This window comes from Taudactylus pleione, unplaced genomic scaffold (genome assembly GCF_031769625.1).
Source record: "Taudactylus pleione unplaced genomic scaffold, aTauple2 ptg000683l, whole genome shotgun sequence".
NCBI lineage: Eukaryota > Metazoa > Chordata > Amphibia > Anura > Myobatrachidae > Taudactylus > Taudactylus pleione.
Genome location: NW_028285085.1, coordinates 2,397,315 through 2,420,292, shown reverse-complemented (window position 1 = coordinate 2,420,292; position 22,978 = coordinate 2,397,315). Strand labels below are relative to the sequence as shown.

The 22,978-nt window shown below is 41.5% G+C and overlaps 1 protein-coding gene across 2 annotated transcripts in view; it reads left to right on the top strand.

Moving 5' to 3' along the window:
* SIDT2 (SID1 transmembrane family member 2) overlaps positions 1-22,978 on the top strand; it is a 60,979-nt gene that overhangs the window by 8,202 nt on the left and 29,799 nt on the right. Inside the window, exons 3-13 of one of the 2 annotated variants that reach the window (XM_088456003.1) lie at positions 1,968-2,089; positions 2,300-2,458; positions 2,550-2,595; positions 6,227-6,328; positions 7,923-8,006; positions 10,915-11,014; positions 11,106-11,171; positions 11,254-11,347; positions 15,298-15,356; positions 16,514-16,525; positions 17,905-17,955. In XM_088456003.1, the coding sequence (XP_088312129.1) occupies positions 1,968-2,089; positions 2,300-2,458; positions 2,550-2,595; positions 6,227-6,328; positions 7,923-8,006; positions 10,915-11,014; positions 11,106-11,171; positions 11,254-11,347; positions 15,298-15,356; positions 16,514-16,525; positions 17,905-17,955 (895 nt within the window). The remainder of the gene's footprint in view (positions 1-1,967; positions 2,090-2,299; positions 2,459-2,549; positions 2,596-6,226; positions 6,329-7,922; positions 8,007-10,914; positions 11,015-11,105; positions 11,172-11,253; positions 11,348-15,297; positions 15,357-16,513; positions 16,526-17,904; positions 17,956-22,978) is intronic. The other variant, XM_088456004.1, reaches the window with a different exon arrangement.

The following is a 22,978-nucleotide window of genomic DNA, read 5'->3' as shown; positions in this document are numbered from 1 at the left end:
TACACATGCGGTGCAGTCTGTGACACAGACTGCCCGCGGCCGCATGACGCTGCGGCCCGGGGGGCACATGGCACCCTGCACCCCGGCCCAGCCTGCCACTGTCTCTGGTGGAAGTCATCTCGGTCTGTAGCTCAGAATGAGCTGTGAGAAGGTCATTGTGGGATTCCACCAACTCCTGCATCTTGCACTCCAAATGATCTGTACGTCCCGCAATTCCCACAAGATCTGCTCGGAGAGATTGGACTGATGTTTCCAAACCTGTGAGGATATCCGTACGAAAAGCAGTAAACAGCTGGAGCATTGTCTGGGTAGTGAGGGGAGCTGACGGGTCTAAATCCAGACTCACTCCTGCCTGTGAAGAGGATCCCATTGTTAAAGGCATTACCGCAGATCCTGAGGGTTTCACAGGAGTTGTGAGTGTTTCATTTTTGGATATAGCTGGTTTAGGGAATTGAATAGGGGCTGGCTGGCGGGGGGTTTTCCCCCCTTTCTTCGTCGGCATGGTATTCCAAAATCTAATTAATATTTAAATTAATGAGACTTTATATTTTCTGGGTGGAGTGCACACCACTCTTTTATCAGACGGCTGCACCAGTTCACTATTGCTCGTGCTGTTATACGGCTTTCCCCTGCCTTTCCATAGATACTTATCAAAGCTTGATTACTCATAGCAAACTGTCTGTGAGGTGTGCCAGCAGCAGAGGTGACTTTGCAGTGCTGTCATTTCTAGGTGAAGTTTATAGAAGCAGTTCTAGGCAATGAGGAAGAGAAAACAAATATCTCCTATGTGCTTACGATGTTTCTACTAAGGGTTGGCTGGCTTGACTGGTAGTTGTGTATAATTCTATTCCTTACAGATTCCTTTCTCATGGGTTTCTCAACAGGGTCAATATTGTCCATTGGGGTTGTTTTTGCGCTATAAATCCTGGGGTAACAGGCCATTTGCCCAGTAGTGGTTTAGATATTTTATCTTTCTGTTAATCCCCATATAGGCATTGTCAATGTTTATTTATGACGCTTTTTTTTTTTTTTTTTTTTAGATGCGCAAATGCATTTACTTGTTCTTTAGGCACATTTTCAAGGTGCACGCCCACTTCAGGGACCTCCCCTGAGGAAATATTCTGCGCCTATTTTTGCGGATGGTAACTAAGACTCCTTTATGGCATTTGCAAACTACTCACAGTTACTGATGCCCCACTGTGAGATCTGAATTCATTGGTTGCTTTGGACAAACCAAACTTTTTTTCATGGCACTAATTTGTTAAATGCAATTGGATATGCCCATAAATCAATTTTTTTTTTAATTAAAATGTATTGATTGCAAAGAAAAAAAAATATATATTTTTACTTTATTTTCTCAACTTCTTTTTTTTTTTTTTTTTTAAGTCTTAGCTATCTATTTCTCTGGCTATAGCCATTGGCTTGATCTAACGCCTACCAGAGCTTTAGGGACAAATTGTTTGGATTTAAAGCAAAAGGTGTGTTGAAGTCACTAATGTTTCAGAATAATATATATATATATATGTGTATGTGATTAATTTCAGCAAGAAAAGAAAAATAATCAGAAGGGAAGAAAGACTTTCACTACAAGTGGTGGAAATATAAACACTTTTTGTGCATGCCTAGCGCATCCTGCATACTCTTACATACAGCATACACATTACGGCAGGCTCTATTTTACATCTTCATTTTAGAGTTAATCTAGCTGGCACCCTCCTCACCCCTGTAAATCAGGCTGTGCATTTTACAGTCCGCACCCCCTTGTAGTGTTTTTTTTTTTTTTTTTTTTCCAAGAGCGTCTTTTACAGTTAGATGCAAATTTTACTGGGTGTAAATCAGTGTTTGGATTTGTGTTTGAATAACCTGAATGTGCCAATGTTGGCTGTTAGCTTGCAGAGTTGTACAGTTATTTTAAATCTCTAACTTTACCAATTACTATAACAGTGTCCTAACTGTTTTATTTTTAGACGGAAGGGGTGAGAGTGTCTGTTAAAGTATTGTCTGAACAGAAAGGAACGCCTTTGCTCTTTGTCGTTCGTCAGAAGGAGGCTGTGGTGTCCTTTCAAGTACCACTTATCCTAAGGGGGTTGTAAGTACTGTAGCTACAATTCTTCCTTTTATTTTACCCTGGTACATCTTCCAATTGCCAGGCTGTACTGGCACTGTACGATCACGCTGCAATGATCATTTTGTATTTGCTTTCCCTGTAAACTACTCTACAATGCTCTGCTTCACATTATTTCTCAATACACACCTAAGGAGACCTAATAATATTTACAAACATTCCTGTCTTCCTTAGGTACCAGCGTAATTACCAATACCAGGATGTTGGGCGCACCCTGTGCCAACCACCAACTAGGGCAGAGACTGAGTCCTTCTATGTGGATGTATCCACCCTGTCAGAAAAGAACACCACCTATGGTTTGCGTGTCACACATGTGGAGAGTTTTGTCCTGCGGTGAGAAGCCATGTCTTGGTATGATGCTTAGTATGTAGATACATGTGTTTTGTATCAGAGTGAATCTCATGAGGTTTTTTTATCTTTGTAGGACAACAGAACCATTCAATTTTAGTGCAACTCCCGCTCAGCCTCAGGTATAATGTTTAAGAGGTGGCAAGTGCATGTTGTTCTATTAGGTGAAGATGAGGTTTATGTCTGTGTTTGATGTTGTTGTCTATTTTCTGATGTATTGTGTTTGTGCATCTGGAAGTTAATGACTAGATGACTGTTAAAGACAAGAGGCACTTCTTTACACGCTCTGGATACAACCAGATGAGTGCCCACGGGTAATTAACATCTTATAGATGTCACTGTATGCAGCAGTTTTGCTGTTCTCTGTTAAACAGTTGACGCCTGATTTTACATTCTTTGGAAAATAGAGTATGTTTGTCAATGAACCTTTCAGGAGATGACTTACTTTTTTCAACATGGTTAGATCCCCATAGTTCATCTTACTCATGCAGTTATTGGTGCAAAGTTTAAATTAAATGTCCCCTGTATGATATAACTGGAAGGTAAATGAAATGCTGGCTGTCTGGATACTGGGGCTCAGAATGCCAGTGCCGAAATCCAGACACCAGTCAGAATCCAGGCACTGGCATCCCGAAGGTAAGTAGTGAGGCAAGGGGGAGGGTTAGGGTTAGGTACTAGGGGGGAGGTTAGGTTTAGGGTGCAGGGAGGGTTAGGTGTAGGGATTTGGTTGGGGTACTTACCGGCCGTTGTCAGTTTTTTTTTTTTTTTTAACCCTGTCGCGATGCTGGCGTTGTGATTCTGACTGCCGGGAGCCCAAGCGCCGGCATCCGGTACCCCCCACCTTCCCTCCCGCGGCTAACAGCTTACCTGGGCCGCTATACTTACAATCGGGATGCTGGCTGTCAGGATTCTGGCACCGCAATCTTGCCGGCCGCCAAGCCGATCGCAGGTAAACTGAATAACATATATGGACTTTTGCATGTGAAAGTTGTATGGTACTTGATGAAAGTGTGTGTGTGTATATATATCTCTATATCTCTATCTCTTTTTTTTACTTTTCTTTTAGTAGCCTTGATATTCTCACCCTGCATTGAGGCAGGGTGAGAACTCTGTCTGATACTGCAGCATTCTATAGGCAGCAGAGAACCTCGCCTTACTTCATTCCCGCACCTTTAGTTACCGGTTCCTCTACAGCAATTCCGTTTTATATCTTGAAATCTCTGTAGTAAGGTGGCTGATGGCTTTGGAGAAGCTGGGACATGACAGAGGAAATCTTTTACAATTGTGAAAAGCATGGGGGAGGGAGGCAGGGTTTGAAGTGCAATCAAGAAGTTTAAATGGAGGGGCTGAATGCCCAGAGCAGTACCCTGGTATTTCTCTTATTTGGGAATTCTCTGATGTTACAGAATTTAGTTTTATTAATGCAGCAGCTTTGGCTTGTGGGCAGCAGTTGGGTGGCCAGGAATACTGAGTAACAGATCCTGGGCACACCACTAGAACTTTGGGCAGTCCGCGATCAGCCACAGCTTGAAGTTTGCAGAGCTCAGAGACTTTGGCTTCTGTGGTATCCAATCTTCTTCCTATAAAGAAATGTTTTCTTTATTTTTTAAAGAAGGAAGGGGAAAATATCATGGGAAAGTGGGTACAGACATACAAAGCCAAGTGAGCATCACAGTCCACCTATGGCTATTAAAATACTCATTACAAACTCTAAACCGCTTTGAGTTAAGTTTGACTTGGAAGGAGAAAGACTAGTGCCATGATCTGCACCCAAAGGTGAAGGACATTTCCCTCCTATAGCATACTCATGTGGAATAGGTATGAATCACAATACCTACCCCGGAAGGCCGGCAGCTGAAGACCCCGACTAAGGTAAATAACACCCCTAACCCCTCCCTTATGGGTGCCTAACCCTAACCTCCCCCCAGGGGTGCCTAAACCTAACCACCCCCCCCCCCCCCCATTCCCCACAGCCTAAACCTAACCCTCCCGTGGGGGTGCCTAATCCTAACCTTCACCGAGGGGGGGGGGGGTGCCTAACCCTCACCCCTCCCCGCGGCAAAGCGCGCCCGGCTCACCTACGGTCGGTAATTTCGGTGTGTGGCTGATGATAGGCTTCGGTGTTTAGTCCCATGCCAGCTTCCAGACCACATCCCACTCATGCCACGGAAATCGGTTAACAATAGGGGAGAACCTGCAAGTAGCTTACAGTACGCCCATTGTCTCCATTGTAAAACTAAATTGGATTTTAGCAGCAATCTTAGAAAAGGGTAGGGGGAATAAGAACTTGTCTAGTTCCGAGCTATTGCAGCTCTAAAGGCTATAAAGAGATGAACCAAGGTAGTATTGGTGTTTTTATGAAGCTGAGAAGGATAACGGTGCAATAAAGCAACCATATGCATATGGGTGTTAATGTAATGATAAGAACAGAGCTCCATTTTAAGCTTTCTGAAGCTCCTGGGAAGTGTAGTCTTGCTGTCTTATAGGAGGACAATTAGCATCCTCTGCTTGCCTTGGCTCATTTCCTTCAGGGAGAAATCCGGTACAGGCGATGCCCACGGGCTGTGGCTGCAAGATCTGATTTCCTTTTGCTTCTTGCAGATCTGAGTAAGTTTTCTCTCCTTTTTGTGTCATCTCAGGGAAGGATGGAGGAAGGTTAAATTGAAACAGCCCCATGTTGTGTACTTGAACCATGCATGCCTGGATTGCCCTGTGTTACACATTACCTTCCTTAGAAAGTGTGCGCGCCTCCCTCCCTACCCTGTTGTACTGAAGGGTAGCATATGGGAATCCAGTACAGCAGAGTGGTGGCTATTTATTGTCTAGTTTAGCTCTGCATTTTGTGTAGTTGACTGGGGATGTAACAAGAAATAGTGCAGCTTATATCAATGATCGAAGTGAGAAAATAGCTTTCATACTGTGGAATAGAAGGTAGATTAATAGTGTGTTTAGAGACTTTAAGTATTAATTAGGCAATAGCGGGGCTAGGGATGAATTCTGCAATGCGAAACGCTTATAAGAATAGATCAGATTTCTAAATCTGTGGAACATGTACCCCAGGGCTACTTGACCGATTCAATGAGAACTTAAGTTTAATTCAACATATCGCTTTGCTGCATTACTGGGAGTTAAATCTATGTAAAATGTATGGTGTTGGCATTAAAAAAAAAAAAACATCAAGGGGTACAAATGAAAGTGTTACAGGCATTGACATTTGGGGTACCAGGTAAACACTGACATAAGGTATATGATGATGAAAAAAAGTGCAAGGAGGAATTGTCTATATTACAGAAAAGTGGCTCATGTATAGCTGACTGTACACCTAATCATCATATATGTTTTCTAGATATTTCCACTTTAATGATCGCTTATTTCTTATTGTTGGTGGACTGCTAATTACTTCCTGCTGCCATGTTACATATGAGTTGTGGCCTTGTTTCAATGTAATAGTTGAGGATATATTTATTAAATTCAATTAAAAGGAAAAAAAATTAGTCCAACTGTGAGTAAATATGATGAATTTTAAGAACTTTCTGTTGCCTTATTTTCCTTTTGCTAAGGAACGTATCCATCTGTGGGGAACAGATGTGTAAGAAGTGTCCCGATATTTGTATACTTTAGCTGTGAGCGTGTCCGTGTTTTGCACCTAAGGACGTATGTTTGTTTGTATGGAAAGATAGTTTGAAGGGTTGTGTTGCATATTAATGTCTGACCTCTATTTATTTTTTCCTGTTCCTTATTGTCCATTTGCAGTATTTTAAATATATTTTCCCAGCGGAAGTGGATTCCGTGATTGTAAAAGTCTCTTCTCCGTCCGCATTCCCCTGCTCTGTCATCTCTATACAGGATATTCAGGTTTGTATAAAATGGCTATGGTTTGGGTTATATTATGGAGTTGTGTGTTATGTTATGGGTTTATGACCTTATAGCTATTGGTTTCATATTTACATGCATTTTTACTGGTGGTTCTAAAGCTTTTCAAAGCATGTAATTGTTTCTAATGTCACCATTTCCACTCATGTTTGTACTTTTATTTAGGAGCCTTGCCGCGTAGCTTTTCAAACGCAATCTGGTCCGTGTTTTGCACTCGACAGAAGTTGAATTTTTTTTTTTCGCTGCACATGTTTCAATAAATGTCTTCAAATGTACTGTATGGGGCATATTCAATTGGTGGCAAGATTTTTGCTGCAAAAAATGTGGCTATCTCGCTCAATGTCTGATTACCGCTGCTATGCGTGTTCCAGATTCTCGAGCTATACAAGTGAAAAAAAATTGGGTGTGATAATTTATTTGCCAAAATGGGTGGAATAGCCTGTGCCCTAAAGAAAAAAAAAAAATCAAATGTTGGATAGCATTGTAGATGTTTATTATTTGTCGCCAATAAAAATATATAGGGGGGGGGGAGAAATGCCCGGAAATCAGCCCCGTTATCGCAGCCAGGGCGTTAAGGCGGATCCTATGTGTTTTCGCCACCCAAAATATATTTTTTTGGGTGGGAAAACTGGAACCATTTGAATAGGGCGTTGAATTCAAAATGGCTTATATGGCATATATGTGCATTTTTTAATAGCAGTGAAAAAATTTTATAAAGCATTTTTTTTTTCGTTAAAATAAATGCTGTAGGTAAATTTGGGGTGCATAAAAATGAGGAAAGCGGTTCAGTTTTAACTCTGTACTTTTCGCCAAATTAGTGTAAGATTGGATTTATTTTATTGGCTATCTAAAACACCTGAGAGCCGAATAGCCAATAAGATACTGTTTTTGAGATCCGAACATAGAGTAAAACCGAACTGTTCATCTCTAGTAAACATGGCAACAAGTTGATTGAGTCATTTGAAGCCACTTTAAATTTAAATTAAAAAAACACATGTAACTCTCACCTGCAGTGTTTAGAACACCTGTCCCATCCATACAACACCCCCATTATTCAGCACTTTACAGAATTTTACCCCAATAATGACATGTAATTATTGGCCTAATGGAGCTACGGTAGTTGAAAACTTCCGATTGCCTAAATAATTATTAGTGAGGTGTCCCAGGGGTTATGAACTAAGTGACGGCATTTTTTCCTGTAAAATAACGATTTATCCATCTTTGCAACTGCTACGAAGCTGCTGGAAAAAAAGCAGCGGTAATGTCTATAGGAACATTATTGTGCCTTGCTGAAATGCTTGCGGAAAATTGATTAGGAATAACATTGTGCCTGGCTGATATTGCATACGGCGCCGGGGTAAAATAAAAATTGCGGACAATTGAATATGCCCCTGTGTGTGATCTATGCAGGTGGAAGTACTGATGATGCCAAATTATAATGTTGTCCGTACTGAGTATTTGATGAACTATGTTACATGTTTTTGAGAAGCTATTGCCACGAAAAGTTACCTTTCAGATTTCAGAGATTACCCTTCAGAGTTAGGAGACCATTATCATATATTTTTTTTCTTTGCAGTGCCCAGTGTATGACCTTGATAACAATGTGGCTTTTACGGGCATGTATCAAACAATGACCAAGAAAGCTGCTATCACGGTTCAGGTGATTTATACCTTTTGCATTACATTACTTTTATGTTAACATTTTCAAGTGTCTCCATCTCCCTCCTCCCCCTCTGCCTGGGGCCCCCCTTCATCAAACAATTCCCCTCCCAGTTAATCTGCATATTCCAAATCCCCCCCCATCCCACCAGTCAGTAAGTGTATGGCCCCGCCCCGACCTGTTCCCCCCCCAAATCGAAAATTTTTAGATATATGGATATTACAGAGAAGGACTTAAGTCTACATTAACTGATGTGCCAGGTTTACCCCCCAAAATGGACTGCACCCGCCCCACCCCCAACCACCCAATTGTAACAGGTGAGTGTAGGTAAAAGCTGGAATCAGTAAAGGTGCTTGCCAGTGTAAGGAGGGGGGAGGGGTGTTGCCAGCCCAAAGCACCCTGACCATCCTCCACACTGGCAAGCGCCACAAACCCCACACCTGCACCGCCTTCCTCTTCCCCCAGTAAAATCAAAGGCAGCAGGCGCACCTCACCTTCTAACTTCTGAGCTCCCCCTTCTCTGTGTCACATCACACGCAGGCAGACAACACAGTGGAGAGCAGGAGAGGAGATGGAGCAGCACCTGGCACCTGTTCAGAATCAATGAGCTGACAGTCTGCCAGGGCCCGGAAGTAAAAAATACACACGGACACTCCAATGAACAACCCTGTCAACGCAGTGGCAGAACTCTTGAGTGGTGGGCCCAGGTGCAACAATATGCTTTCCTGCCCCCACTGCAAGCAAGGGACTATCTGCGCGCCAAAGGCGTGCAGGGGTGTGGTCTTGTGGGGAAGTCTCATATAATGCAGGGAGCGTCACAGTGAGCGCCATATAATGCAGGGAGCGTCACAGTGAGCGCCATATAATGCAGGGAGCGTCACAGTGAGCGCCATATAATGCAGGGAGCGTCACAGTGAGCGCCATATAATGCAGGGAGCGTCACAGTGAGCGCCATATAATGCAGGGAGCGTCACAGTGAGCGCCATATAATGCAGGGAGCGTCACAGTGAGCGCCATATAATGCAGGGAGCGTCACAGTGAGCGCCATATAATGCAGGGAGCGTCACAGTGAGCGCCATATAATGCAGGGAGCGTCACAGTGAGCGCCATATAATGCAGGGAGCGTCACAGTGAGCGCCATATAATGCAGGGAGCGTCACAGTGAGCGCCATATAATGCAGGGAGCGTCACAGTGAGCGCCATATAATGCAGAGAGCGTCAGTGAGCGCCATATAATGCAGAGAGCGTCAGTGAGCGCCATATAATGCAGAGAGCGTCAGTGAGCGCCCTATAATGCAGAGAGCATCACAGTAAATGCCATATAATGCAGAGAGCATCACTGCACGCCATATAATGCAGAGAACACTGGTGACCCACATATAAGTTATAAAACAGGTCATATGAATACATCTCCTACACACGCAGAAAATTAATACACCACCCCCACCATAGACAGAATTAAAATACATTCCTACCCCTCCCTATTACATGCATATACCACCCCCCTAGATGACACTGCCACTTACTTACCTCAGGATCTGTGTGACCCCCTGCTGGTCTCCAAGGCATAGAAAAGGAAGCAACTCAAGGAGAGAGACCATGGGCTAGACTAGAAAGGAAGGGGCAGGGTCTTGATGTTAGGGGGAATGGCCTTTGTTCAGTGATAGAAGCGTAACTTTAGAATAGACAGAGAGGACGCCAGGGACTCAGGGGAAGGGGCAGGGTCTTGTTGTTAGGGGACGTGGTCTCGGGCATCGTTCTGGGATAGGAGGGCCACTATAGAATAGACAGAGGAGGGGGTGGGGACTCAGGGGAAGGGGCTGGCTCATGGGCTGTCTAGTGACAGGCAGAGTGATAAGAATGGGTGGGACCCCCTCCTCTCCTCCACCCAGACCAGCTCCTCCTTCCTTGCGGTCAGCCACAGAATACTATAATAATGACTCAGTGTGACTCATTATTAGTACTGCCTGGCTGCCGGCCCCTACATTGCCGCGGGCCCCCTGGGACCCGCCTGGCTCTAAGTGCCCGCTTTGGTAGCCTAGCGGTAAATCTACTAGTGGGTGTAGTATAACTAGTTTGACACCAAGATGTTGACAGGTTTTGTATGTCTATGCATGCAACTACAAGTATCAGCATGGTAGCATCTTATTATATTTAAAATTAGGATGTGCAATCCAGCCCTCCTATTTTCCTTAGGCTCTGTATATCGACATGGTCGTTGGGTCGACAACCAATATGTGGACATACACTTAGGTTGACTTGCTTAAAATGACGACACGATCAGTTTGTCCACAGTTTAGGCTTGTTTTAGCCTAAACCTAACCCTAAAAAAATAAAAAAACATGTTGACATTCTGGTGTCAACCTGTTAAATGTTGACATTCTCATTGTGTCAATATTTTAACCATATCGACCTAAGTGTATGGTCTAGTGTTCATTCTAGCAACCTGCACCTGTGACAACCCGTGCAGTTCCTCTTTCCTGCCTGGGGTGTCACTCTCTGCTCTGGTGCTATCATACTCAGGTGATGCAACAAACTGCTGAGAACCAGACCAGAGTGTGCTAGAAGCACCAGAGAGCGACACCCCAGGCAGGAAAGAGGAACTGCACGGGTTGTCACAGGTGCAGATTGCTAGAATGAACACTTTTGGTTTGTCAACCTAACGTCCATGTCGACATTCTGAATTGCTGACTACCTGACCAGATACCTGATATATTTTAATTGTTTTGTATATCAGAGCCATGAGCCTAGGAACCTAAGAGCATACTGATATTGCTGGGACAGTTCCTATGAATCTGATTTCATGTATATGACTGACTAGTTCCTAAGCTCTGCACACAGACAGTTATTGTGTTTCTGTTTTTGTTTCTTTTTTTCTCTATTTGTACTTTTTAATACTGTCTTCCAGAGAAAGGATTTTTCAAAAGGTGGTTTTTACGTTGTGGTTGTTGTGAAGACTGAGGATGAAGCCTGTGGTGGGGGGCTGCCTTATTATCCAATAAATCCAGGTGATACTTTCACATCTTGCCCCAAGCATTAGCTGTCAGCCCCTGTCTACATGCTGTTGTTCCCTCTAATGCTTATGGCTGTGCCTTTTAGATACTCCTGCTGAGCATGGGAGTCGCCAGAAGACCCTGGAAGTCTTGGTCAGCCCAGCAATTAGCCGTATGTACACAATTTAGGGGATCATTTATTAGGTTTCTCTTTTTTTTTTCTTTGATCATGTCTTCTGTGTTTTGTTTCTCAGGGACTACGTATGTTGGAGGGATGCTGTTCTGTGCAGGCGTTTTCCTTTCTTTCTACCTGTTTGCATTAATGATATATTTCTGGAAGAAATGGAGGTAAGAGCTGACACAATCTGTTATGTTACATGTGACTACTAAAATAAGGGAAATCCGTAAAGAGGGATACAAGCTAACCATTATACACAAGTGTGGTTAGCAGTTAGCGTCTCATCACATTTTGGGGTCACTGCAATTACGAGCGAGCAAATGCGTGCGTATATCGCAGTTATGGAAGCCCCAAGATCGTCAATTTTTGTGCACAGCTCCATGGGGTGATTTCAGGGGTAAATTGAGGAAGAATGGCGTGATTTGTTGTGCCGTTGCTGGATTTTTCATACTATTGCATCTGCACGTCACGGGCATCGCCCGCAATTAAATTAAACCCTTAGGGGTCTATTCATGTAGTTTTTAGTGTAAATTAATTGTTACTTTTCACTATATATCACATCAGTTCGATGCAATGTATTGCTTTATTAAGTAGCAATTCATGTATACTTACCTTTCCGGCGATGTGATCCGGTATCCTGGGCTCCGGTGGTCCTGTCTTTAGCTGTGGTCCTCTCTGGAGTAGCGTATGTACTTTAGAATTTGTCACTTGGGCAGAGATTTAGTTAATCTCAATGTCCTTTAGGAGCCTTGCGCAATGTGGCTCCAGAATATTAGTGGTGTGATAATACGTGTAAGTGTGCACAGCAGCATATCACTTGAGACACTTCCAGGACATTGAGTATAACTGAATCTCCTCCTTAATGAGTGATATGGAAGCTGCTTGGCACCTTGTAGTCGCCCAACGTTCTGTGGGGTTGATGTATCAAACAGTGAAATGAGTGGACCAGTGGAGAAGTTGTCCAAAGAAACCAATCAGCTTCTACAGTACCTATCATTTTATAGAATGTACTTGATAAATGCAATTTCGAAGCTGGTTGCTTGCTATATGCTATACACCTATAGACTGGCTAGGAGGTTTATTGCAGTCTGTAAAGCCTTGGAGCTGCTTTCTGCTGAACACAGAGTGTGGGTTCACATAACATTCTGTTATGGAAACTGTAGAAGAGTGTAACACATCACCCGAAACATAACAGCCTAGGCGATGCAATTCCTATAGGCAAAGTATAATTTTGTACCTTTTCAACCCATGAAGTTCGTGGCAGTTAAAATCCATGAGACAGAGGATGCGCACAACAACTTCAGTTCTGACAACTAACCTCCAATATAGACATTTTGTGACATTTTCCACCATAGGCATTCTGCTATGGGCATGGTGGTGTATGCATGATCAGTTACTGGTATGGAAATTTACACTTCCTCAAATACATCTAATGAAAACATCAAAGATATTTTCCAGTGTGGATTAGATGTGTGCTCTTCCTCTTCTCAAGTAGTGTAGCCGATTTGTCTTCATATTTAGTCTTTTGTGGCACTTTGGGATTTTCTCAGTGTTGTCCTAAAGTCTGATCTATTTGTGCCTTGAAGGATCCATTCCTCAAGTAGCTTCCATTTAAGGTATATTCTGCTAACAATCACGTCTGTCCATTGAGTGGTAGGATTAAATTTCCTATTGTGTAAAGAACATCTATACGGTCAAGGTGGTTTTAGCACCTAATACTACTTTCCTACCTAAGGTATATTCCACTTTTCTTTCAATGGAAGTCTCCTAACTGCTTAGGGCTGAGGCCTCAGCTGACTATCTCTGCAAAGTAGCAAGGGGTGGTCATCACTTCACACCTTTCTCAGCATTGTCTTCTGAATGTGTCCTCTGTTGATTCTTAGTTTGGAGGTAGTTTTTCAAACTGCTATTCAATAAGAAATTACATTTTGCACTCTCACTGTTTAATATGATTGACTTTGATTTTTTTTCTTACGTATTTTTTTGTTTACGTCCCATTCATTTAGGGTTGCCATAGAGCAAAAAGGAAATTACAGCATTTATTTACAGTTAATTTAATTTCCTCAAAATACTCCATGATAGCCCAATTTTTAGGGATAGATTTATACAGGTGACTTTTGTCAGTTATCAGTAATATTGGTAATACCGTTTTCTATATTCAAAATGTAACCGTTGAGTAGTTTCATCACAGTATTACTCATCTGCAACTGTATATTAAATACATATTAGCAACAAATAGGTTTATTACATTCTGAATGTAGAATATTACCAGTATTATTGCTAACTGACATAGGTTTGCATACCCTGAGATATATAGATAGATATATAGATAGATATAGATAGATATATATATATATATAATATCTATCTCCTATCTATCTATCTATGTTTTTTTTATCTTTTATTTGTTTTACATGAAGAAAATAATTTTGTCAATTAGAATTCATATAATGGTCTAGCAAATCTTTATAGATGGCATACTGTCAGCCCTCCTTACTTGTGATCGTGTTGTTATATATTCTAGGCAGGTGGTTGCATAAAAAATTGTATTTTTTTTTTTTTTTTTTATTAAAAAAAAAAAAAAATCAAAAACTGATTTATTTGTTTTAAATAGGATTTGTTATAAAAAAAAATTTAAAGTAAACATTTTAAATTTTTAAACGTTTATTTAAAAAAATTTGAAATGAAAATAAATCCATTTTTTTTTTTTTTAAATCCAATTTTATGCAACCCTGAAATTTCTAGGTGCCCAGATAACCTTATTAGGAGGCTTAAGGTTTGAGATCTTTAAATTAACTTGGTTTTTAGTTTCATCATCATCGGTTTGGTGTGCACCCATTTATGATTTTATTTAGTCTGTATAAAAATCAATATACCATGATCAGTAACGCCTCATGGGTACACAATATAAATGAGAACCCTCGCCAAAAGACCATACAGTCTAGCTATGTAATGCCTTATAATGAGGTTTGTCTCTATTGGACCTTGGATTTGGCCATATATGTATATGAATGCAGTTTACTTATGAACTCTTCTGCGTTTGTCCCTGCTGATTGGGCGTGATAACATTGTCTGTAATGTCATTGTGTGGATTGGTTCCTCCCCTGATCCTGAGTGCCTCAGCACAGAGTGCCAGTATTAAGAGTTCTTGTGTGTGGGTGCTTTGCGGAGGGGAAAGTCCTCTTCTAGACAAGTCCATTTTTTTTCTTTGAATGGGAGCCATATCGGTTGTCTTGCAGATGCCACAGCACTCTGCTGGCGGTGCTTTATGATTTAACAGGAGATCCAACTTCTCTAGAATGGTCAAAGCCTGCTTCTCTCAATGCTTTAGGGGAGATATCAATGTTAATACATGTTAAAATTTGGAGCACTTGTCTTTACTCCTTTTGTCTTTTTCTCTTGTCCTCTGTTTTTGTTTTTAGGTTTTTTTTTTGGTTTTTAAAGGAGACTTTCACAAAATTATTAATGTATGACCGAAATAATTATAATTCGGAGGTTTTTTTTTTTTGTATTTATAGCAAATACTGACCGCATTAGTTTGTTGCAACAACTTTATTATTCATTTTGAAACCATTTTTAGAATTTCCGTTTAATGATTTCAAATGGTAGGAATGTTTTTTTTTTTAGTCCAACTTTAGTTCAACCAAAAATTACACTATCTTATATGTATGTGCTAAAGCTGGGTACACACTATGCGATGTAACAAACGACACGGCGGTCATTCCAATTTAGCAGAATCCACGATATAGAGCGTATACACATTTCAGTCTGCTGTATGACGGAAATATATATCTATATCTATGTCGGGATGGTGTACAGTTAATCGCTTTTCCTATAAACTAGGTGCGGTTGTGCGTACTCACTACACGATGTGTACTGCATCGTTTATCGCATCGTCCCATCCGACGTGCAGCACAGCAGATGATGCGATGAACAATGGCCGGAAACTACGGATTGGGCATGCACACTATACGATGTGTACGATATATCGTTCTGATCCGTATTTGAAAGATATATTAGACGATGTATAGATTGTATGGTGTATATCCATCTTAAGAAATGTCTTTCATTAATGATTGTATGTATCTAGTTATGTATTTATTTTTCCTTGTTTATACAGAAAGAACAAGAAAGAAGCCGGTTTGCTGAATTGTGTGGGAGCTCTAAATGATGAGACAGGTAGGAAGACATAGAAAGGAATGTGCACATGGATTAGTAATGTAATTGCCTTTTTAAAGATAGTGATAAATATACTGTAGTGATAATTTAAGGAGTCTATAGCTGTGTTACTGTGAGGAAAGGATGATATTACTAGCGGTAATGAAATAGGATTATTAGTACAGTACCTGCAGATTGAGTGTTGTGAATAAAGCATATATAGAGAGAATTCTGGAATATAAACCTCTTTTCAGTTCACCAATCTCACTATCACATCTGGGTATATCACTCCAGGCCTAAGGTGTCTAAGGCAAGCCATACACCACAAGATTAAGCACAAGATCTTACCAAACACTAATTAGGGGATGAGCGAATAAACGATTTTCCCGTATCTCCATACACTCTGATGTTTAGGCATGATGACGGTAATGGAAATGGAAGAACGACTGCCGGGGCGATCAAACATTTTTGATAATCAAATGATCCCGACTGGTTTTCAGTCGTTTTCATGTGTTGCACAATTGACATTCGTGTATATACACTAAACAATAATAGTTCAGAACTGTTATGCGTCTGCTGGGTCTGAACGATTATCCGTTTATTGTATGGCAGTATAAGCCGTGTAGGACTTGCGTTATTTTGAAATGGAAAACCAGTACACGCTTGTGACATGACAATTGTTTAAGCCACAAAATCCACATCTTTGAGGAATGAAGTCCAGCTTGTCCTGCTAATTTCTATTCATCAGTAGTATAAGATATGTGACGCAAAGTATAGTGTGTAAAAGGTAGATGGAGGAGTCTACTGGAAGAACCAGGACACTTGGGAAGACCTAGCTTTGACTGCCCTATGACTCAGGCTGCTATGGAACTAGATACACTACACAAATAAGGCAGTAGACAAGCATATAATTATGGACCTATAAAAGTCACGGCAGCAGTAGAAATGATGGAATCCTTTTAAAAAAAATCATTCTGCTGTAGTTCTTAGAAAGTTAAAAGACCAATTTTACCATTTAAGATTCGTATCTGAAAATTTGTATTTTTTTGGATCTTTAGAGGACAAAACAAACTTTAGAAGGTTGTTAATTACCTTGTATATGAACTGTAACTGCATTAGATTGTGCTACCAGTAGATTAATAATTTATTTTTCTGCTTTTAATGTTTACCGTCTCCAGCCTCACTGCTCGGTAAGATGCCTTCCGGGGCCCAGGTAGTACTGTGGGCAGCACTGCATGCAGTTTAGGTGCTTGGTAAAAGTCTTGGCAGACAGAGAAGACTACGTTACATACGGTTTCCTGAATTACTAATTATTTAATAATGCCAATTTAATACAAACTAATTTCTTGCATGGTTTTACGCCATAGTAAGTGTTTTTAACAGTATTCCAACTCTGTCTGTAGCATGTGCACACCTGATTTATTAATGACCAAATGATGTGGTTTTAAGTTGGCATAAGTCACGTCAGTTAGCGGAGAGGCTTCACCAAGTGTTGTGTTCTGAAACTAAACTGTAATGTTATCTCTTCTATGCTTCATGGGTCACCTGTTGTACTAAAAACTGGGGGATGTGAATAATTAAAGACAAAATAAGAGCACATTTTTAGAAGAAACTTCTAAATGTTTTATTTAAAAACAAAAACAAAAAAAAAACACCCTCTAGAAATGTGCACATAGTCAATAAAAGTAACAAATATTAAACATTCGAGAAAAAACCCTTATGCTGGGCATACACTATACAATTATCTGTTTTATATCTGTCCAATCTGGCTGGTTGGAATGAAAATCTGGTAATGTATGGCAGAAAATGATAATCGAACATTTGTTCACAAACACTGGAAAACAGACAAAAATTAACGCTCAGCCAAATTGGTTAAATAAAAAAAATTTAACCAATTTGAACAATCGTTTTTGTCTGTTTTCCAGTGTGTAAAACCATATAATCGATTGTCATTTGCTCCCATACATTACCAGGTTTTCATCCCAACCAGACAGATATCTGGCAGATAATTGCATAGTGTATGCCCAGCATTACAGGTTTTAAAATCTGTTATCAGTCATATTAAAAAATATATGCAATTTATTCTCTACTGACTATTCAATATTTACATATTTTGTCTTTAACTATCCGACATATGTTTTGTGTTGCCTTTTCCCTCCCTGTGTTTTTTTTTTTTTTTTACCTCTGAGCGTTCGGGCGTTGATGTAATAGAAGTGTATAGGAGAGTGTTTTCTGTGTACATACTGTGATTCCCCATCGGGAGAAGGCCATTTCCCCCCCCCCCCCCCCCCCCCTGCAAAGGGCAAGGCCACATGATCATCTGGGAGTGGCATATCTCCAGTGTGGCCTACCTAGTGCTTCTGCAATGCTAGGTCACCCTTAGTGCTTACCTCACCTAAGTATTCATCCTTGCATTGTGCATCTAAACAATCCATTAGAATTGAGACCAACTTACCTAAATTGTGACAGTTGGGAGGTATGTGTGTACGTTCGTACAAATACTTTATACGTAATCTACAATCCAGCTCACTCGCCCTCTTTCTTTCCTCTGATTCATCTCTCCTTTTAGGGAAGTCATCGGTGGCTCAGAGATATGATGGGTGTGCCTACGGGTCCCTGGGTAAGTGTTCGGTGACTAGATGCAAAAATATATCTGTAGTGTCTTGGATTCAGATTTTATCTGCTGACTTTTTTTGCAAGTGACAAATATATAAATGCCGTGTTTTGATGTCATACTGTACTGAGCTCCCCAGTTGGTTTCTAAAGAGGCCTCGGTGTGATCATGTAACCGCCTTGTAAAGGGCTGGCTGTGCTGTATTCTGTGACCACCTCACTGTTCGGGGCAGTATGTGAGTGTCTCTGCCTATTCCAGACATGTCATGGTGCCGGGACCAGTGAGGAGGTGAGAGGACCTGGCAGTCACATGGTCAGTACTAGAAGCTACGTTCTACAGACGTATGCCCGTGTCCAATGTTTTGTTTGGTTTTCAGCATTTTTTATTCACCAACAAGACTGAGAAAGAAACTTAGCATTTTATACCTGGTTTGCTGTCAGAAATACACATTGAGATTGCACAATCTATGTCAGATAGAGCTAGTAAGCATCTCCGTAAAATTAATGGGTCAAATCCTCGAACCTGATGAATGGGCTGCAAAGAGAAAAGGTCTCAGCACAAAAATCTAAACTGTCCAAAGAGTTATCTAAGGGGCATTTGCTGCAATATTTGTATACCTTTTATTCCTGTCATCCATATATAACCAGTAAATGCAAATTAGTGGCATTTGTTACGTGTTCTGTTTGTAATCGGACATAAATAAGGTTTGTACATGACTAGCATAAATATAAATACATGTGAGTACTGTAGTCTGTTCTGCTGGTGTTTTGTGTCACTGATTAAAATGTGTAAATGTGAGTCGAAACCTAAAAATATAATAATGTCAGTTTTCGCAGAGACTCCAACAAATGTCTCCACACTCCTCATCTAGCTCTGTACACTGCTCTGCCCTTCATCTGCAGGAAACCATTCTGTACGTCTGATACAAAATATCATAATTACAGTCTGTGTGGAGTTACTCGCTAAATCCTTCTCTGCTGTACTTAGGGCCTGATTCAGAGTTGTGCGCTCTTCTCATTGTTGCTGCGTCTTTGGACAATGAGAAAATATTCTAATGCTGCAGGAGGCGTCTGAGCTTTGTCAGGGGGGCTGCATATGCAGCTTCTGATCACCATCAGCTTCTGATCACCATCGTGGCTCAGACTGGCTGCCGGAACTGCTCATCTGGAGCCAGGAAGTTTACATCAGATGATACAGACCCTGGCCTCTGTACTGCCAGAAAACGGCTTAGAAGCACTGCGAGCGTACTAGCAGATAGAGACCTGCACATGCGTAGTGCGAATCACAGATCTCTAACAATCGGACTTGTACATAAGTTATCCAAACCATCAGGTTTGTGTACAAGTCTGAATTTGGCCCATAGTAACTAGCCCAAGCTACCAGTGTGTTAATGGTGACATTAAAGAAAGATCAGTGTGTGTATGTGTGTAGATAGAGATGGAGAGAGAGATATAGAAAGATAGATAGAGGGCCTGATTCACTACGGATCACAATTCTGTTTACACGCACGCAACGCAGTTGCTAATACCAGAGGTGATATGTAAATGTTTGCAATCGCATTGCGATCACAGCCTGACCTAAGGACGCCAACTTCCCCGTACTCACATCCGTATACTTTGTCAAAATAGCGAAACAATCAGTAACATCGGACCCAGATGTACAGTTCAGGAAGGTCAGACCTCACTCAGGAATTGCTTACTTCAGCGCAAGCTATGAGACCTCAGGCTACGTATGGTATTGCAGTGGCTAATTTATGCACGCCCCTGCAACGCTGTTGAAATTGAAACGTACTAGAACGCCCGTGTTCGCCCCGGCAACCCCCCTTGTCACCACCCACAAACGGCACTTCCTATCAATAACTCTGCCATGGGTCTGCAAACACACTACGATCTCATTCCCGAACGCAGTGACTAGTTCGCGCACCGCGATCCATGCGCAGTACGCACCAATTGGCCGATTGCGTGCATCTTGGCACTTGAGATCCTTGCTGAATCAGGCCCAGAGATCTACACATAGTTAGAGGTTCCACCGTTCTGAACTGGGCAAAGATTGGCCGTGAGAAAACAATTGAATTCCAACCCCCCCAGTTCAGCATATAGTAAGCAGAGCTGTATAGAATGGATGGACATTAATTTAGTCCTGAGAAAAAAATGTCGCTCATCATTCATACCTGTGTGTTTATATGAGGACGAAACAAACAGCCTAGTCCTCACCAAGTCCCAAAGTTTGCAGACTGCAATCTTGCAATACAAAGAACTGACAGATTTTACTTAGTCATTGTTTATTCAGCAAAAACAAATGAGAGAACCTGAAGAAGCGATGTGAGAAAATCAGACGTACACCCTTAAAGCTTCCATATCAAGGCATATAATAATGCTATGGAAGCTGTGATTGTGCTCTTCACAATTACTTCATTATGTGGTTATCGCGGAGTACCACCACCTCTGTATAAACGTTGAACCTTTGTCAGCTTGGTCTGGAGCATTCAGGATTATGTTAGTACTATACTAAGCAGCAGAGCCGTTGTGGGACTAAAAATAGGCCACAGCATTTGTCACCTCACGTCTGCATCTGGCTCCTGGCATAGACACCTCCCCTTAGTATTCCTGGCCCCTCCCACTTCTTAGTCTATGCTCTTACAAATATAATTAATATTAGAACAACATACAAGTACACATCATTCTCTGTATTAAAAATGTCATACCTACAACAAAGCTCATCCTGCAAGGGATTCAAACATGTGCTTTCGTACGATTAAACAGGGCGATATGAACGATAACGATATTGTTCATATCGTCCTGTTTTTTGGCCCTTCCAACCCCCAAACAACGGTCGATGCGCGGGCACAGATGATCATTTTCGACCAGGTTAGCCTGGTTATTATAGGGACCTGTGATCGCGGGTCGTTAGTCGTTTGGTGGTTGGTGCATGCGCTGGGTATTCGATATCGAACATGCAGGACGATCAGACAACGATATCTTTATAGTTGTCTGATCGCTCCATGTACACAGAGCACTAGTCAAACATTACTGGTGTAGGTCACACACAAAGAAAAGGCAAGACATTTTCCCATATGACCAATCGCCAGTTTAGCAGTTGTAGAAGATTAGATAGTGTTCACTGTAGGAATTTTTTTAGGGCAGGGGTGCGTAAAGCAGAGGACACATCTGTCATTTGCCAGAAGTGCCCCATGGCCATACATATTACCTCCGTGCACTACAAGTCGCGTTAAACATAACGCAAGAGCGCCATGCATCTTGGTAGCACCGAGCATCTTTTCGTGCAACTTTTTACCTTCGAATGTATCACATATGCAAAGTGATGTGAATATACTGTATAGCGCAAGCAACTTCTGTTGATTAAAATGATCTGCAGCATGCCTATATTCTCTGTGCATCTGCTGGTGTATCTGCATGCGAAATTCTACGTTACAGTGACACAGCCGCTTACACTGTAACATAGCATTTCACATGCAGATATACCTGCAGTTGCATACATAATATTGGTATGCCGCATATCATTTTTTTAATCAGCAGAAGTTGCGAATAAAATGCATCTTAAGGGAAAATGTCACGCTACCGAGTCACTTCACGGCAGGATGCGATTAGGAGGAAGTGTGGATACATCTGTATCTACAATGATCCAAGAGAAGCAATTGTAGCTCTGCTTCAGTCATGGTTTATAAAGCCATTTAAATTAAATTTTAAGTCCATCATTTTACGGTGAGACCGATCATTTACAAATGGATAAGATAGTAACCGTCATCACAGGGGTGAGCTTCCCAGCCACATCACACAAATATAAAATGCTCTGAGAGATTGTAAAGAATACAAGAGCTATATCCAGGTATCTACAGCCCTTGTTTAGATGTCTGACTTTACTGTCGGAAAAGTATTGAACTAAGTAGATCCATCATGGAAGGGTATTCTTCAGAAGGCCACACATATGCCCCAAACAGTGTAATATGGCTTGGGTTTTATTTTAAACCAAAAGACTTGTGGACTGACTAGACACAAGTGGATTTATTTGTTCTTAATGCACAGCATGTTTAAAGAACATTAAAAACAGTCCATCACCAGAAGGTCCTTCTGGCTATTAAGCACAGTGGTGGCAGCGAAGATTAATGGATGATTTGCATCCCCTGGGTGTGGAGTCCACTTTGCAACCTTAGGGGTCAATTCAGTTAGACGCAAGGGGGATGAGTTGCCATTGTAACGGTGAAGAAATGCTGCCGATAGCACCTCAATTTGCTCCCCTCGCGCCTTCTTGCGGGTAACTGAATTGATTCCATAGGGTCCATCTTGGTCTCAAATTTTATAGCAAAGTTTTGTACAGGAAACTGTCTGACAACTGAAGCTGGGGAAAATGTTGTGTTACACAGCCATTCCTATTCAACCACATGGCTGAAAGAGAATAGCATGACTCTTTTGTAATGGGCAAGAAGTAATATATAAAAAATAGCATATCGTGAACAGGAGAAAGAGACTGTATAGGACACACAGAGATGGACTAATACAGAGTGAATACAAACCTGAAAACATACTAAAGCAGAAAGCACTTTCACTATCCAAAAGAGAAGTATAGGAGAGTATAATAAATAACACAAGATGGGGAGGGGTTTAAGGAGGGGAGAAAATAAATGTGGAAATGGTGAGGAAACGGCTGCCCAGCTGAGTTTTTTTTTAATTTTTTTTTATTGATTTTGAATGATATATCTGCAGATCGAGTGATCTGTAGATATGTTTAGATCATGGGCGTTCATACACACTGAACGGCCATCATCTATCCGGCAGACCGCCGCCCGTACACACTTGCCGATGGACAGATATGTCTACAGACCGCCCGTACACACTTGCCGATGGACAGATATGTCTGCAGACCGCCCGTACACACTTGCCGATGGACAGATATGTCTGCAGACATATCTGTTGGCTGTGCAGCGCAGCCAATGCAATATGTCTGTGAATAACGCGGCTTACAAACATGTCGTCTGCACACACTGGCCGATGGCCAGTAGATATATTGTGTG